The sequence below is a fragment of the Corylus avellana genome, chromosome ca6, assembly GCF_901000735.1.
Source record: "Corylus avellana chromosome ca6, CavTom2PMs-1.0".
NCBI classification, from domain to species: Eukaryota; Viridiplantae; Streptophyta; class Magnoliopsida; order Fagales; family Betulaceae; genus Corylus; species Corylus avellana.
The window spans coordinates 28,567,593-28,585,846 of NC_081546.1; the positions used below are offsets into that span (position 1 = coordinate 28,567,593).

The window sequence follows — 18,254 nt, forward strand, 5'->3', positions numbered from 1 at the left end:
TAATTTTTCTTTTTTGGATGTGTAGAATTCAAACATGTTAATATTAGATGAAAATCGAGACCTATAACATCACGGGTTTTCGCTAAATTCTGTGATTTTGTTTAAAAACGCGCGTTTGGTTACTAGGATGATGCATATAATTGGTTGGATTAATACTTCGCAACTATTTTCAATGAAACATATATATGCATATAAATTGACGTTTCTTTTGGACAAAAGATGAACTTTTAAAGGGTTTTGTGATTCTTATTCTCCACTTGGCAGTTGCAGCAGACCAATTGCCATGCATTGGGGCTGTCAAAGAGTTGTCTGAGATTCAATAGCAGCTATTTTTGTCAGGAACAATTTTAAGTGAAGAAGACAATTAGGTTGGTTGGAACATGGACCATGATGGAGAAGACAAGGTTGGTTTGATCAGGCTAGGTTGTTCAGGCGCACACACACACACACACGTGGAGACAGATCTAGTGAGTAGTAATTACAATTAAGATCACAATTAAGGTTGTTCTTACAAGATTATAAATGCCTCTTCAACAAATACAAAAGTAAGATGAGTGTTCATGACTAGTTTTGTCTTCAAAGAAATTAAAAGATAAAGCTTTCGATCCAAAAGGATTTGCTTTAAGTGTCAACGATTCAGATTTAATTTCAAGTTTTTCATAAGAATTATGTGCCCCGAAAAATGATTTTTTCTAGAGCTTGCAAAATAAATGTTTAAAGCCTTAGCTAGCATGGTTCATAGCTCCAACCTAGACAAGTTGTTTTTATGCCCTTTTTTTTAGGTTGGGTTGCAAGACATAGGATCCTTGTAGTAGTAGGTCAATTGCACAACGAGATTAATGAGCTCCAACTTTGTACTAGTAGGTCTGGTGGAAGTTGTTAACTGTTGAGCTAGTTTAACTGCCCAATGAGGAGTTCAAATAAAATAAAATAAAATAAAAAGTCTAAGTCGTCGGTTTAGATTATAAATTGTAATGAAAAGTAATTTAAATTCAAAAATTTTGGAAAAAATTAGAAAAAGTACTAGTCAAATTAGAATTAGAGATCTCTAAAATAATTTATAAAGTCTAATCTCATTTAATAAGAAACAAACAATGATCATCTCTGTTTCAAGGTCAAGATTTTATTTTGCTGCATCTAACAGTATACAAGGTGCCACGTCATTTAAACTTTTTACATGATGTAACAATATATTTATCACATGACATCTTGTACACGGTTGTATTTGAAATAAAAATTTGACCATAAAATGATCTCTCTCCATTCCTATTCAGAAATGAATGATGTGGGGCTGAGCATTTATGCATACACCCATTGAATAGTGATGAATACTCTTTGAGATGTCACAAAATTTTGTGTCCAATTCATGTCATACACCTTAGTCATGGCTCAATTCATGCCTTTATTTATTTTTATTTATTATTATTATTATTATTTATCCCTTTTTGGGGTAAAGAGTGTGGGAATCTCATTTACAGCTAGAGTCCAAGAATTGTTATCTTTATATTGTCAGTCATACCATGCCTTGGTATATCCCTTCACATCAAAATGCATGCCTCAATCCCCTTTCCCCACTTAAAACTTCCAAAATAAACTTCAACTTTTTTTAAAAAAATAAATAAAATAAAATAAAGTATTTGATCAAGAAAACTGATGAATGTTGATAGTATTATTGTTTTTTTTTTTTTTCATTTTATTATTCTGTTAAGTCGAATCAGGGCCAGTCCAATCATGTGCAGTTTCAACTAATTTTGCTGCCTAGTTTCTTTCTATTGCCAATTATTTTTCTGTTTGTTGTATCTGCCAAGGCTCTTTGTGAGGGTATATTGGTTGGAATCTCACTCGCATATTTATGCCTAAATTTGATTAAGAGTAGAGTGCCCTAATAAATTCCTTCAAGATAGTCCATTAAATTGACATATGTTCTAATAACATGATTTTTTCATCCATTTTTTAATATGATTAACAGAGCGTGAACATGTGATCTTTATATGTATTTTAAAAATGTATGTGAGAATCATATACTCTAAAAATAAACGTCAATTTATTAGACTGTATCTAAAGAAATATTCCTTTTAGATTATGGTTTGAATAAGACGTGCTTTTTTTTCTTGAAGAATGCGTTAGCTACAAGGTGAGATTGCATTCACATGGGCCAACCATGAGTCAGACCCAGATAGGAGTAGCTAAAGCTAACAGCATGGGTGGGTCGTTGGGTGATGGTTTTGGTTGAGAAAGGTACCGTGCCTCAAAGGGTTTGCTTGGTGCAGGTTGAAGAAAAGGATTCAAATGTTTCAGGAGCCACAATTCCAGCTCCTGTGGTTAATATTGCACCATCTTCCATGGACCACAGCCATTGAATTCCAAGCCAGATGCCGCCCCCCCACCAGTCAATTCATATTCGTGGATGTGATTCTTCATGTCATTAACCACATGTGCTACCTTCATATGTAATTTATTGTCTTTCGAAGCAATGGGAGACGGTTAGATAGGGAGGATTTTTGCCGCTTCTGATTCCAATGATTGCAATGCTTTCAAACACGGTGAAAAACAACTCATTTTGTAATTTGATGAGTTATAAAGTTGGATCATATGTGGTCAAAATTGAAAAAGAGTAATTTATTGTCTTTCTAAGCAATGGGAGACGGTTAGATGGGGAGGATTTTTGCCGCTTCTGATTATAATGATTGCAATGCTTTCAAGCACGGTGAAAAACAACTCATTTTGTAATTTGATGAGTTATAAAGCTGGATCATATGTGGTCAAAATTGAAAAAGAGTATGAGATATCGCTGGATATCAGAGATTATGAATGATATTTGCCCGTGTGAGAAGAAAGTGGTGTGGTGGTGGGACCAACCTATGTAGCTCCCCTTCCCTCATTGAATAGAAGAAAAAATTCTATATATATGGAAATGAAATAAATCCATTTGAAGTCGGGCAATAAGTTGGTTTATATCAACTCGCGGATACTGAATGATTTGGAGAACATCGAAGAAAATTAACACACTAATAAGGTCTAACAAAAGTTGAATGCTTTATAACCATTCAACTCTTAGGTCTCCAAAGAGTAGCTCAATTAGTTGAAGACCACACCTCAAAGTAGAGATCTCTAATTCGAATCTCCTTCCCCTTCTTGTATGGACATGTATAAAAACTCTCAGGAAAGTTTTTCGTGTCTACATGAATTAGAGCATTGATGAACGTAAAAAATCCAATTTGTTTTCATATTGTATAGCAAGATAAGCACATAATTTTTCTCAAATAACTTCTTCCTAGTGTGGATTGTTAACACTACAACCCGCAGCCGTATACATGTCTTCAATTATACAAAAGCAAGTACCATGCATTTCGGTTCTTCAATTATCTTTAGAAAGAATATGAAACCTTTCTTTCATATGAGTACATATTTGCACGAGCATTCCATTCCTAAAGTTCAATTAATATTTGATAGGAAACGTAGACACTCATCCCAAAGCAGGGATAAGACAAGGATACCTTAAACTTGGCAAAGACAGGATGACGGATAGGCACAGGGAATGGAATCCCCATCCCAAACCAAGCCCTAATGGTGTGGCACCTGCACTGATATAAATTTGCAGGCTCTTCAAAACCCACAATTGGCAAGTGTCTTAATTATGACTTCCAAATAAACTCTATATAACATAGAGGACTTCTTGGGACCTACTCAAGCATGAAAACTTTGTATTAAACCCCACCTCAAGTGTAAATGTAAAGACACATGTTAAGAGTACAAAGTTCTGAAAACTGCAAAAGAGACAAGTTACTTGGAACACTCCTCAAAAGTTGGACATACAAACTGCATCATAACTCAAGAGAAAATGATGTACCTTGTCTTTAAAATTATCATCAACCATAAACAAATAAAATCTTTGAGCTACCTAAGGAACAATCTCTCGATGTGAAAAATGCTTCGCTCTGCCAATATTTGTTCTAACTTAATTGGATTTCACATATTCCTGAATAACATTGTAACCCTCCGTCTGCTCTCCAAAATCCTGCAGAAGAGTCGAACAAATAGCTTGAGGGGAAAAGAATATGAACAATCCCTATATCAATGAATTTGCCTATACTGACACACAAAGTGCCTAAACTGTTTCCATTGCCAAATCAATAGTGTTATGAAAAACCCTCATTTAACATAAAGAGAACCATCTCAAGATATCACATCAGAACTGTAAAAAAAAAAAAGATAAATGTTATGCCATGGATGCGCCTTTACCTTCACTACAACACATGAGCAGCCAACAACCTTTCTCGCCTTTCCTTCAGAATCAATTTTACACAGCTGCATGCATAAATAAAATAGATCGATCAGTCTAAAGGTGATAATCAGTTTTCAATGGGCACACCAGCCAAAACAAATGTGTACCAAAACAACACAAAGTAGGAAAAGAAGACTATGGGAATAAAGTGCAATGGCTTTAAGACATCCATGTCTCCCCAGCAGGTGAGCAGAGCCTATTAGATTCATAAGATCCACAATGAGTCTGCCATGGTGAATGGCAGACCACCAATCAAATTATATACAATATTCAGATTAACTGCCAAAAACAAAATGCATCTACTAAAAAGAAGGCAACAATGGTAGTGAAACTATACACATAAAAATCACTGCCTATTTATAAGGAAGGTCAAAAGCATTCATATTTCTTTGCCGCAGCTAATAAAAAACAATCCAATAAAACAACTAAAAGAGAGAGAGATCAGTTCACCCACATAAATACTAAAATATCAATAATAATAGTTCCCAAGTCATCAACTTAAATATATTCATACTTATCAGACAATAATAACAATAGTAATTTCAAGTGAAATAATTCAAAGTAACAGAAAACAACCAGCTAATTTAAACAATTAAAAACGTCACTTACACCAGCCCACTCGCCAAGGGTTTTGGCACTAGGCACTGTCATTAATTTGACATTGTGATCAGCACAAAGTGCCTTCACCAGTTTAAGGTAATCTGGCTGGTTGCAATCCTCGGCTAACACACACAGCTGTGCAGCATGCTTTTCGATCACCTTGGCTCCTTCATGGAGTCCTCGTGCAAGCCCACCATGAGCAAGTGACTTCCTCAGAACATGTTGCAAGGCAGTCATGACGTCCATTGCTTCACCCAATGGTGCAGCAACTGGGGCCTCAGCTACAACAGCAGCTTCTTCTCTGTATTAGCCATAAATGAAAAAAATGTAATATATAAATCAACCCACACAGAAAAGGGAATTTTAGGCTTGAATACTCTCTACAACTAATTGCTAGAGAACCACAGATCGCAGAATGAAAGAGAAGAAAGTATGTAACAAAGTCCTTGAGAGACCAAGAACATTATTCCAAATCCTTAAGTGCATGCTTAAATCATAACACAAACATTACCATCAAGGAACTTTTAACAATTATGGCAAACAAGTATGCCATATACAATGAACATTACAGCTCCAGAAGTTTTACTTGATATGAGTATAATCAACAATGAATATTGAAAAAAAATAAAAGTATTGTCTACTAGTATCACAGGAAAAGCAATAGTCCATGAGACAAAATCCACAACCCACAACACATGGTCATTAAAAGTAGCTCCAACACACTTGGACATATTTCGAGCATCACTTTTTTTTTTTTGATAAATAATCAAAAAAAAAAAAAAAGTGATGCTCGAGCATCACTAAAAGCATCACTAAAAGCAAAATTAGTTTATGAAAAGCACAAATATAGCAGCATAATAATTTCACTTTTTAAGTATTCTGCAAGAACAAGACCCTAAAAGCACTTATTACAAGTTCAAACAATTTCAGAAAAATACTCGCTTCCAAATGGAAAAAGGGTGGCCCAAAAATCAACTACAAGTCCAACTAGGGATGAATGAAATAGGGGTAAACACTAAAGCCATTGGGATTCCCAAAATAATTTACATGGCATTAAATTGTATTAGAAAAGAAAAAAGAAAAAAGCAAACAGTAATCATTAGATTGATGGTCAGAGCAAATGAAAGAGCAAATATTCACATACCCTGACATTTCTGGTTGATGGTCAGATAAGAAGTCACTTTCCTGGTGCCAAAAGAAAACAAAAAGTGTCAACTGATTGGCAAAAGATTCAAACGAATTAAAGTGTGAGCTAATTCAAAAAACAACCCTTAGACAGTTAGAGACGTAAGTTTAACATTAAAGTCAAACTCAAAATTACAAAATTATCAGATTTGGAGCGCACTACTTTATTTTCAATGGTACCTAGTAAAAACAGTGCAGAACTTCAAGCATCCAATTGTCGGAGAATATAAGAAAACTAGTAACAATAATGTCATCAATAAATAACTTCAAAGTTGGTAAAGATAAAACCTAATCAATTGCATGGAAGTGCAGACACAAAACCAGTGAAACCATACCAAAAAAGAGAAAACCTAAAATCCTGACAGCCTTCAAACTATAGGCACAGCAAGTAATCATTAACACACCCCAGCACCCTGCCTTTGTATGCATTTTATAATACACAATAAGGCTGTACTTTAGAAGTACTTTTCTAACTCTTAAATAAGAAATTGACATTTTTATCGCCCAGAAAACGACCAAAAGTAATTCCAATCCTAACCAAACAGAACCTAGAGCATTTCAATTCAGCTATAATCTTCTGTGCTGCTCTTACTGTACGACTATCTCCAGATTATTTAATCAATGCAATAAACAAAGTAAAGTCCAATATGTCTGTAATAACAAGGCATACATTTTCATTTATCTTCCTCGACTTTAGAAAACAGATATAGAACCTATTTGGTTACTTTTTTTTTTTGATAAGTAGATATCGAACCTGTTTGGTTACTGAAAACAAAAAATAAGAAACTACTAGAAAATGAAATCCTAACGACGGGTTACATGGACCTAAAGCAAGTAATTGGCCTAGAACAGTTTTACTCATCACCCAGATAACGATAAGCTCAGAGATTCACAAAGATCATATCTTTTTTTCGTTTATTCTATTTTCCCACGAGGATTCTCGGCAACCAAACACAACATTCAACCACTGTAACAATAACAAAAAAGGAGCCAAATACAGTATAATGAATGAACAATAGAATAGGCATTGGCTGACCTTGAAGACGGTGGTGTGTAGATCTGTACTAATCTCTACTCGCGGAGGAAAGGGGGATCAATTGAGACTTGAGAGGCGCGTTTTATAGGTCAAGAATGAAGGTATATGAATGAAACCCTAAAACCCTAGCTCATGTTATTTTACTAAACTAACCTTCTATTTTATTGAAGAAAATTGGATGATCTAAAATTAATACATGGGCAATAGTGTACTGTTTTCGCTGGACATGAAGAAAGTCTTTCAAACTCGACGAAACTCTCTAAAATGTATTGAAGAAATATTCTCTAAACTTAATCTATTCAACTAATTTTTATCTAAAATATATTAATTTTCACATGTGTATTTTAACCATATTTCTATTAATTTAAAATTAAAAGAAAACTATCAAAAGCGAAGCTAATAATTATCAATATTGTTATTGAATATTATTTATTATGTTTTGTGAAAATATATGAAAATAAGATTTTTTTTTTTTTCTAATTTAAAAGGCGGGAAGAGGCGACTAGTTTAATTTTTCCCCTTGGGCGTGACCATCGGGGTTCCCACCTACTGTGGAATGTTCGATTTGAGCTATAGCTACTGTCTGGGAAAGCGAGTCCGCCACCACAACCCCACCAAAGTACAAGTTGGTAAAGCCTCTTCTTAGTAGAATCTGGTTCACGGACTACTACCGCAAGAGGGTTCGAACCCGTGACCACTAAGAAGAAAGGAAAGAAGGAATTGAACCTTATCTCCTGCTGCTTTACCATTAAAAAGAGAAATAATAATAATAATAACAAATTAAATTAAATTAAATTAAAATTTAGTCATGATTTTGTGCTTTTTTTTTTCTTTTTTCTTTTTTTTTTTTTACTTTCCCGGAGATGTTAAACATCATAAAATTTTCATGACACTTTTCAAGAACATGATCATAGTTTTCCGCATGATTGATTAGAAAGAAAGAGGATTATATGAGTTCATTTAGCTCGAGATGATAAACATGTGTGTTATTTGAATTAAACATCTTATAATGTTAAACAATTCACAGTGATAAGCTCCAGGCTTATAAGTTAAACATCTTAGAATCTTTCATATTTAGCTCATGATGTTATCTATTTGAATTAAAACAAATACGTGTTTGTTTATTGAATTAATTTAATCTCTATGATACTATTAGCCATATATAAAGCTTCTAGACAATTCCCTATAGTAATTTTTAAATATGAATTTCATCTATGGTTGTATCTATGTATAGAGATTTCTATTTACTTGAAGCTGATTAGTGATTATTGTGAGTTGCATTAGACATTTGATGTAGTATTCTTTTCTTTTTCTTTTTTTCTTTCTTTTTAAGTACATCAAACAAGGATTAAAAAAATATAAAATAACAAAGGGTTTGACAACTTAACAATAAACATGAAAGTAGACAAGGTAAACAAACAAAATGAGGGAATTCATTAAATAAATGATGCGACCATATGTATTCTTGGCACAAAGACCAATAATTTTGTCCCCCAATAAAGGGGGTTGAATAAGGCATAAAGGGTATGATCATCTCGAAATCCTTCAATCCTATTCAAATTCCTAGAGAAGGGAACGTAAATAGTGGCATGACCATCAAGATACCTTTCAATCATACCCGAATGCTTGTTGGGTAACAACTACAATAGAGATGAAGAAACAGAGGGAGGGAGATACTAGAAAGCAACAAAAAAAAAAAAAAATACAAACAACAGCAGAATTAGTGAAAGGCATAGCGAAGGAATGCTATGTAGACACGGTGGAAAGTCATTGGCGTGTGTAACCCACTCGTTGGCACATAAACACCACGCACTGGTAGTGGACACCTGGAGGCAGAAAGTGACCTTTGAAAGCTGCAAGCAGAGGTGAAAGATGGCTGATGGGAGGAGGTTAGGCATCACGCGTAGTGGAGAGCATCCCATGCATCGGTACCTGGTGGCTGGATAGAGGAAATTATGGTGACGACTAGAAGCGAAGAGACTCGGGAGAAAGGTGGGGTGGCAAGTAGGGGCGGGACTTCTTGAAGTGAAAAAATATGGTTTTTTTTTTTTTTAAAAAAAAAAAAAAATGGGGATGATAGCTAGAAGATTCAGAGACTGGTTGATTTGCCGTGATGATGAAGATGACAGAGCTGTTGGGACAGGATAAATCGCCAAGGGTGATGAAAAGAGCCTCCAAAGTGGCAGTTTGAGCATCAAAAGAGGCAAAAAAAAAAAAAGAAAAAAAAAAGGGGAGAGGGAGAGGGAGGGAGCAGAATCATGACTCCCCCTCCAATGGCAGCCAAAGTGGTGAAGGTGTCTTGACAGAGAGGGAGAGTGTTCGTTTGCCTGCTAAATTCTTGGTGGTAAAACCACCACAAACTAAACTCTTTTCATGTTTGAGGGAATCTCAAAAGCTATAATTAAAAACGAACCATTTAAAATCAGCTAAAAACCTTTTTTTTTTTTTTTTTAATATTCAGTTTAGGATGAAAATATTGACTTTCACAAATCAGGAATACATTGAATTTCTAAAATCAATACACGTCTCTGTTCATTCAGAAATTTCTCAAGAAGGCTAGGACCTATATATATATATATATGATTATTATGATATGCCTTATCCAAACCCTCAGAGCTCGTGTACTCATTTACGTTGCCCAAAACCTCTAAACAGCCTATGGAGTTGGTGATTGGACACCTACGTAATTTCATATACATGCACAGTCAAAACTACAAAACTGGAAGTAATTTCGCCAGTATTACCGGTAACTTCAAGGGTATAAAAATCTCGCTCATAACTCCATATAAATTTCCGAGTCAAATGACATGCACAGGCACAGCCACAAAAGATGTACAATGTTATATTTGCACATATGATCCAACCAAAAACCTCATCAGAATGTCGCAAAACCAATCACTTCACTTGCTTTTCAATGAAAGATTTCACAGTTCCCATCCATCCAAAAAACTCTGTTTTATCTTTGTTCTTCATGTATTTATGCAAGAAAACCGCGAGTTCATCCTTTATACCCCTTGCTTCCAAGAATTCATAAAGTGACTCTTGCAACTCATCATCCAATTCCCTGTAAAAAACCAATTACAAAAACCACATCAGACCAAAGTTCCATAACCCAACCTTTGGATTCTGTGAAAGAAAAAGAAGCAAGCATATGTGATTTATTCTATGCAGTCTTGTTCTGATCTACATAAAACATGAATTATAAAAGCAACCACACCAGTGCTCATGTAATGTTCAATTCAATTGAGTAGGACATTTGATTCTACTGGGCTCCAGTAAATCAATATTTTGCACTTCTTTTCTTTCCTTACAATTCCTTACTGAACAAATAGATTATTAGGAGGAAAAAAAATCATACTTGAATTCAGGCCCTGTATATGGCTGGGCTGGTATCTTATCACCATGGCGTATAAAAAGCCGGTTAATCTCTATACTATCTGGCCAAGCTGAGCAGATGATCTCCAAGATATCACCACCCTTATTAATATTAACAATCAAGGAAAGGTGAAGTTGGACTTCATTCCCAATGCTGCCACTACCACCTGATTTTGAAGCAGGAAGGGCCCCATCAAACATGGTGACTTCAACTTTAATGTCTTCATCCGCAAATTTTCTATTCAATCTAATCCACTGCTCTCCAGGTCGGTCATCAACTGTGAATGAATCAAACTTTGCAACAGGCTGTAACATGTGAACATAATTAACTGTTAAAGCCAAGAAACCAATGACTCTCTATATACTCGGGCAAAACTGTTCCAAGGAGATTTTCAAGAAATAAAGACTAGTTGTAGGAGTTATAATACATTTCCTGAAGCTAACCAAAGAGATATTAAGATTTTCTTAACTCCCATTTTGGTTTCCATTAAAACCCGGGAAAGAAAAAAATAGCACAAAATCAAGACTAAATTTTTTTTTTTTTTTTTCCTTTTAAAGAACAAAACTCATAGAATTCAAGTAATGCGGTCGCACTAGGCTTAGTTAGATAAAGACTTTTGCTAGTCCCTATCCCATCATTTAAAAAGTCTTCATTCAACTAAAACCTCACCAATCAACCGAAGCATAAGCCTCAAAATAAAACTTCAAACATAAAGGACTCTTATGCTCCGTTTGATTGCTGACAAATAAGTAACAGAACCACAAATAAAAATGAGATTGTTATGGTTATGCACTTTTAACTTCTAACAAATAACAATTCAGCAAAGTCAATTAGTCTAACATTTTTTTTTTTTTTTTTGCTTCAATCTCTCAGCTCCCAAACTAAGAATTAAAACCAAGATCCAACTCAACAATTATTTGTGATGTCTCCAAGAGAACTAAGAAACAGAACCACAAATAAAAATGAGATTGTTATGGTTATGCACTTTTAACTTCTAACAAGTAACAATTCAGCTAAGTCAATTAGTCTAACATTTTTTTTTTTTTGCTTCAATCTCTCAGCTCCCAAACTAAGAATTAAAACCAAGATCCAACTCAACAATTATTTGTGATGTTTCCAAGAGAACTAATAACATATTCGAAATTTGCAAACTTTTTTTTTTAAAAAAAAAAAAAACATAAATTAAAATGAAATTAACCAAGGTCCACTAAAAAGTTGAACATTTGAGTAAATTTTGAGACACGAAACCCGTTTCCCAGGCAGAACTATTGTATTCTCATTACCACTATTGTTTTCCATTTTCATAAATAGTAAACCTGTAGGAGATCGGAACCAAACAAGCCCACAGGCTCAGGCTACCAATATTGATGATTAGTAATTTCTCTTTTCTCACATTCTAACAGCAACCTAACCCAAACTAACAACTTTTTTGCTTTTTCTTAATACCCATTAGCTTTCTGAAATAACAGCTTCTCAAACGTCATAAAGAAAAATGACAATAATAAATAATATAAAAAAATAAGTAAATAAAAAGACCTGGGTGGGAGGGGAGCGTTCGAGCTCGTATTTGATCTCGTTGCGGAGAAGCCTGAGGATGTTTCCTTCGAAGGCCAATTTGCGCATTTCGGAGATGTAATTTCTGTGTTGGGCTGTCTGAAAGCAAGAGTTTCGTGCAATTTTGAGAATGGGTTCTTGTGGTTGTGGTTGAAGATGGTGGACTAGGAGGGCTCTGGAAGATGACGAAGAATAACGAAGGCCATTTCTCAGAAGGGATCGGATTGGGTTAGGCGGCATTTCTCAAGGGTTGACACCGTCGGTGGTCGCTGTCGTTGGGTTTGATAGCGTCGGTGTGGTGGCTTGTTCTCAGCTGATGGTTGCTGGGTTTGTGGGAGCGAGTGGTTTTTGTCTGAAACAAAGGGGTCTTGTTTATGTTTAAATTTTGTACATGTGGCACGTTCCTGTATTGTCAAAATTGGGGATTCAGTAATTTCAAAGAACTGCAAGCATCTAATTTTTGGAGAAAATAAAAATATATATTAACAAGTATGTCATCAATAAACAACCTCAAAGTTGGTAGAGATAAAACCTAATCAATTGCATGGAAGTGTAGACACAAAACCAGTGAAACCATACCAAAAAGAGCAAACTACACCTCAAACCCTGATAACAATTTCAAACTAAAGACACACCCCTCTGCCTTTGTATGCATTTTATAATACACAATAAGGCTGTACTTTGGAAGTACTTTTCCCACTCTTTGATAAGAAATTGACATTCTTATCGCCCAGAAAATGACCAAAAGTAATTCCAATCCTAACCAAACAGAACCAAGAGCATTTCAATTCAGCGATAATCTTCAGTACTGCTCTTACTGTACGACTATCTCCAGAATATTGAAATCAATGCAATAAACAAAGTAAAGTCCAATTTGTCTGTAACAACAAGGCATACATTTTCACTTATCTTTCTCGACTTTAGAAAACAGGCATAGAACCTATTTGGTTACTGAAAACAAAAATTAAGAAACTACCAGAAAATGAAATCCTAACAATGAGTTACATGGACCAATTGGCCTAGAACAGTTTTACTCAGGACCCAGATAACGATAAGCTCAGAGGTTCAAAAAGATGATATCTTTTTTTTTTCGATTCTTCTATTTTCCTACGAGGATTCTCGGTCCCCAAACACAACATTCAACCATCGAAACCATAACAAAAAAGGAGCCAAATACAGTATAATGAATGAACAATAACAATTGATGAGGGAAATGGGCATTGGCTGACCTTGAAGACGGTGGTGAGTAGATCTGCACTGCACTGATCCCTGCTCGCGGAGGAGAGAGGGGTTGATAGAGAAATTCGTTTTATTGGTTAAGAATGAACGTATATTAAACCCCTAAAACCCTAGCTGATTTTATTTTACCAAACTAACCTTCTCTTTTTTCTTTTTGAGTTTTTGGTGTGTGTAAATCGATATTTAGTGCAGAAATTGGATGGTATAAAATTAACATATGGGTTTTTTTTTTTTTTTATGTAAAAAGAAAAAATTGAAAGTATTTTAAACAAGGGAGGGATCGATAAAGTTTTCCTCCAAACTAAGTTGAATGAATTTCATCTAATTTATATTCATTTTATATATTTCTTTAGCGTCATGAAGCATTGTCATATATAACTCCCTTCATTTTATAACATTATGACTCCACTTTTATCAATTCATGTCTGCAATAATATTATGTTTCGTTTATTATTATTATTATTTTTTTAAGGAAATTTTTTAAAAAAGTGTCATTCAATATTTTTGAGTTTATTAAAAATTAATGTTTGAATTCCTAAATTAGTGGAATGATAATAAATAAATGTTAAAATATTAAAGAAATGACATAAATTTCCTCCAAATTAGTATAGATAAAATCAAGAAATATCCTCCAACCCATTTACAATAGTGTCAATTGTCATTAAAGAAATATGTGAGATATAACACTTGGCACTTATTAGATTAGGTTTGAGGAATTTTTTTCAAATTAATTTAAAGAAAATTTATGTCGTTTTCAAAGTATTAAAAATTTGAGCTTGAATCCTAAATGTAACAAGTTTAAGTACAAAATATGGAAGAGAATATACCCATTATCTGGTATTTCTTTTAAAAGAAACCATTTGATTCTTGAAAGACAAAGAAAAAAAAAATTCATATGTATTTAGTTTATGAGAGAATATAAATTCTAATAATTTTGATGTTACAATGAATGACAAATCAAACCAGAGAGTTTTTATTCAATAAGTGTCCAAACATGTTTCAAACATTAGGTTGACTATCATATCAATTTGAGTAATGCTAAAGATCATCCTTTTATTCTCTTGTTATTCTCTTAAAATTGATGTGGCTTTCAAAATTACCATTAGATTAAAATTCAAGTATGATTCATCTAAAATTTAATGGTGATTTTAAAAGCCACATCAACTTTAGGAGGATAAAAAGATGATCCTTAGTATTACTCTATTAATTTATATATATTTTATATATAAGAATAGATGATTAGTGATTTTTTTTAACCATTTAAGCAATTAGCGATTATAAACGGTTAATAGCCGCCTTACCATAGCCCTTATATTTGGTCAGATAAATCTTATACAAATTATTAAATTAGGACAGCAAATTAATAGGATAAATACTTAATATATATATATATAGAGAGAGAGAGAGATAAATAGGATACGGATCATTCCTCCAGTTGTTCTCAAAGTCGGTGTGTGACCCACTGAAGCCCATAACATCCCCTAAATTTGCATTCTCCGATAATTCCCAAATCATCATCAACCAAAACCTAAAAACAATGGATCTCCAAATCTTCGTCCAATACCCCGACCCCCAAATCCCCACCCAAACCCTAACCCTAACCCCAGCCCAAATCCTAACCCAAACCCTCCGCCACCTGAAGCTCTCCCTCCTCCCCAAACCGTCCACCCAATCCCTCTTCTTCTTCACCCTCAATGGCAAGCCACTCCCGGACTCCACCCCGCTCCGAAATCCCCAAATTGCCCCGCTTTCCACCCTGGTATTACGCCCACGGATCTCCGGAGGTGGCGGCGACGGCGGCGCCACGGGCGCCGAGTCCCGCGACTGCTATCTACACATGTACTCCGAGCGGAAGCCCGACAAGGTCGACCCCAACGAGCAGAGGCTCTCCAAGTGGTCCAATTGCGCGCTCTCCAACGAACCCTTGAAAGAGCCCTGCGTGATTGATCGGCTCGGTAGCGTTTTCAACAAGGAAGCGCTTGTGGAGGCTCTACTGGGCAAGAAATTGCCCAAGGAATTTGGGCATATCAAGGGATTGAAGGACATGATAAACGTCAGGTTTTCGATGGCTCCCGGGGCGGTGGAACCGGGTGAAAATGCGCAGTTGCAGTGCCCGATCACGGGGTTGGAGTTCAATGGGAAGTATAGGTTTTTGGCTCTGAGGAATTGTGGCCATGTGTTGAGTGCAAAGGCTTTGAAGATGGTGAAATCCTCGGCGTGCTTGGTGTGTCATGAGGAGTTTAAGGAATCGGACAAGATCGTGATCAATGGGAGCGAGGAGGAGGTGGCTGAGCTGAGGGAGCAAATGGAGGAGGAGAAGGCGAAGACGAGGGAGAAAAAGGTGAAGAGAGTGAAGAATGGGGAGGTGGGTGACGGATTGGAGGTGTCAAGGCTGAGCGGTGCGAAGCATAGGATCGATGGGAAGGCGTGCGCAAAGAAGGTAGTTTCAGGTAAAGTGGATGGAAATGGGAAGATTGCGAATGGTGGGGCGGGTGGGAATGGCATGGTGAAGCGGTTTAAGGCAGGGGATATGGTCCCGGCCAATGCTAACAAGGAAGTATATGCTTCGATATTTACATCCTCGAAGAAGTCAAATTTTAAGGAGACGTATTCATGTAGGTCTTTACCACTTGGTAGGAACTGATTGGTGTGGTATGAACTATGAAGTATGATATTTTCTTCTTTTTAAGGTTTCTTTGGTGTTGTCATGATTGGTTCTGTTGTAATTTGAACTTGATCATTAACAGAAAACATGGATTTCATGAGCTTGTGTGTGTAATCCTTGTTGTCATATGTTATTGGTTTGCTGATTAAGCAGACTTATTTGATGTACAAATTTGTTTTGATCAATTGTTGCATAATAACACCGTACAATGACCTCTGCATTAGCAGATTTCTTCTTCTGCTTTCTTGAGTGATTAGTAAGAGCTCTGGTTTTGATTTAATAGAAGATTGGGTTGACCTACACAGTTGACAAAGTAAGGGGTATATGATTGACATCGAAACTTATATATATTTGTGCTTGTTGCACACTAGCATAAGAGATGCGCATGTATATGGTATTAGAATTGATTATAGGAGTAATATTTTTATACATTAGTATTAATGGTTGTTGTACCAATATTTTTGAATTGATTGTTAAATTAGCTGCATTCTAACGGGTCATCGTACATGTACTTCGATAGAAGAATTGGTTGTTCTTTTCTCATTTTTGTACATGAGGAGGATGGGAGTAAATCGTAGTGGCAAGTCTTGGATCCTGTGGAGTCCATATTTTAGCGTGAAATTTAGCTGGTGTTGTTTGAGGTACTCCTACACTGGCCTTTGGGGGATTGTATGCATTCTCTTTGCACATTGATTTGGACCAATTTGTCATATAGGCTAGTTGTTTACTTTTTGGTGACTATCAAGGTTGCCTGAAATTGCACTTTCTTTCTCAGCGATGAGTTGCCCAGTAAATGACTTTCTGTGGATATTATCACTGAAATTTAGTCAACGATTTTCAGGGCAATTGTCCTTGTGCTGAAATTAATGAGAATTTAGATGTGATGTGAATTATATATTTGATACAAAAGACATGCTACAGGGCAAGAACTTTTTCATAAAAGCTGATGCAAAAGGATAGGGATATCAGAATAAAGGTTGATGATGATTTTCTTTTCAAATTAATTTTTTTTCTTCTTTTAATGGATTGATTAGGCTGTTGCCTGGACCATTATATGGGCTTTATTTAAGGAAGACATAACTTCTAATGTGGTTCAGTAATATATTTTAGTGGTGAAAGTGCCCGAGGTTTAATTTAGGTCATCATCTTGGGGATGGCCAAGAATGGTTGAAAGGAAAACAAGTTGATGGGTATGGTTCGTAGCAGGTTGGGATGGCTTTGTCTAAAGCAAGTAAAAAGTTGATGGGTATGGGTGGTAGCTGGTTGGGATGGCTTTGTCTAAAGCAAGTAAAAAGGTACACGACTCATGGTTTTTGATGAATTGCTTTCATTGAGAGTCGAACTCAAGACCTCCCGCTTACTAAACGGGTGCTCTAACCAACTGAGCTATGAAAGCGCTGCTTGAACAAGATTCTGATATAATGAATTTATCGGAAGAACATGTCTTGATGGATATGGTTTAAAAGAAGGGCCCACTGGGCCAGGATGTTGATAAGAGCAGAAACAAGTGGAGGACAAACTTTTTGACGAAATTACATCTTCCTTCAATGAATTGCGGTTGGTCAAATTGAAATGTAAAACCAGGATTTTTAAGTGTTACTTTATAGATTTCATATAGAATTGGACAACTCTAATTCTAATTAAAATTGGACTCAAGCCGGAGATTAATTTTTACATTTATTACTACATAAAATATCTAAGAGAAACATATTAAAAAAAAAAAAAAGTGTCAAAGGTAATTCATATGGTTGTTGAGTTAGGTTAGCATGGAACCCCAAAATTTTCAAACTACACTATAAAGTTTAAATGGTCAATGCCCAACGGATCAAGATTTATGTTATTACGATGTTCGAATAATACATACACTTAAGTAACCTAAAAAATGAGGCTACCACGTTCACATTTTTTCAAACAATCTAAAATGCAAAATTCACTTTTCCAAAACGCATGAATTTTTGTATTATTCGCACAGTCTAATAAGAGAGAATTCATGCCCACCTTGAGTGTTATATATACTCCCAAGTCTCTACTCCCTAACGTGATAGAAAAAATTACTGTGTCAAAATTCTCCTGTACCATAACATATATGCTCAACTTATACTATTTTATTTATTGTTGTAAGACTTATGGCCAAAAAAAAAAAAAAAAAACAAATCCTTGTCTGAATATTATTCCAGATTGATCTTCTTGGAAAGTTCATTATAGTTTCAATTGGTCAAAAGGAAAGTATCCTTATTTCTTTTCTTCCTTCTATCATTATTATTTTTTTGTTAGTTCCTAATATTTTCTTATTGGTAACATCAACTGCTAGTCA

General features: G+C 35.3%; 2 protein-coding genes and 1 non-coding gene across 6 annotated transcripts; 1 reads left to right on the forward strand and 2 right to left on the reverse strand.

The window, feature by feature from the left end:
- Positions 1-3,684: 3,684 nt before the first annotated feature.
- Positions 3,685-13,346, reverse strand: LOC132184946 (small ribosomal subunit protein eS12-like). Of its 4 annotated transcripts, none has more exons than XM_059598741.1 (5): positions 13,266-13,289; positions 6,030-6,070; positions 4,895-5,186; positions 4,243-4,308; positions 3,685-4,018 (listed from the first exon to the last, which is right to left on the reverse strand). In XM_059598741.1, exons 2-5 carry the CDS (start codon positions 6,035-6,037, stop codon positions 3,959-3,961), a joined length of 426 nt encoding a protein of 141 aa, XP_059454724.1. In that variant the 5' UTR covers positions 6,038-6,070; positions 13,266-13,289; the 3' UTR covers positions 3,685-3,958. The 4 variants fall into 4 exon arrangements, with proteins under 4 accessions (XP_059454724.1, XP_059454723.1, XP_059454721.1 ...); XM_059598740.1 differs by lacking the exon at positions 13,266-13,289 and adding an exon at positions 7,107-7,210; XM_059598738.1 differs by lacking the exons at positions 3,685-4,018; positions 4,243-4,308; positions 4,895-5,186; positions 6,030-6,070 and adding exons at positions 9,684-10,170; positions 10,465-10,787; positions 12,019-12,440 and having other exon boundaries at positions 13,266-13,346.
- A 1,354-nt stretch (positions 13,347-14,700) lies between these two features.
- On the forward strand, positions 14,701-16,178 carry LOC132184944 (uncharacterized). The gene has a single exon (XM_059598735.1). The coding sequence runs from the start codon at positions 14,813-14,815 to the stop codon at positions 15,917-15,919; it is 1,107 nt and encodes a 368-aa protein (XP_059454718.1). The 5' UTR covers positions 14,701-14,812; the 3' UTR covers positions 15,920-16,178.
- Positions 16,179-17,262: 1,084 nt separating this feature from the next.
- TRNAT-AGU (transfer RNA threonine (anticodon AGU)) lies at positions 17,263-17,336 on the reverse strand. The gene has a single exon. It is a non-coding gene; the product is annotated as a tRNA-Thr (tRNA).
- Positions 17,337-18,254: the final 918 nt, after the last annotated feature.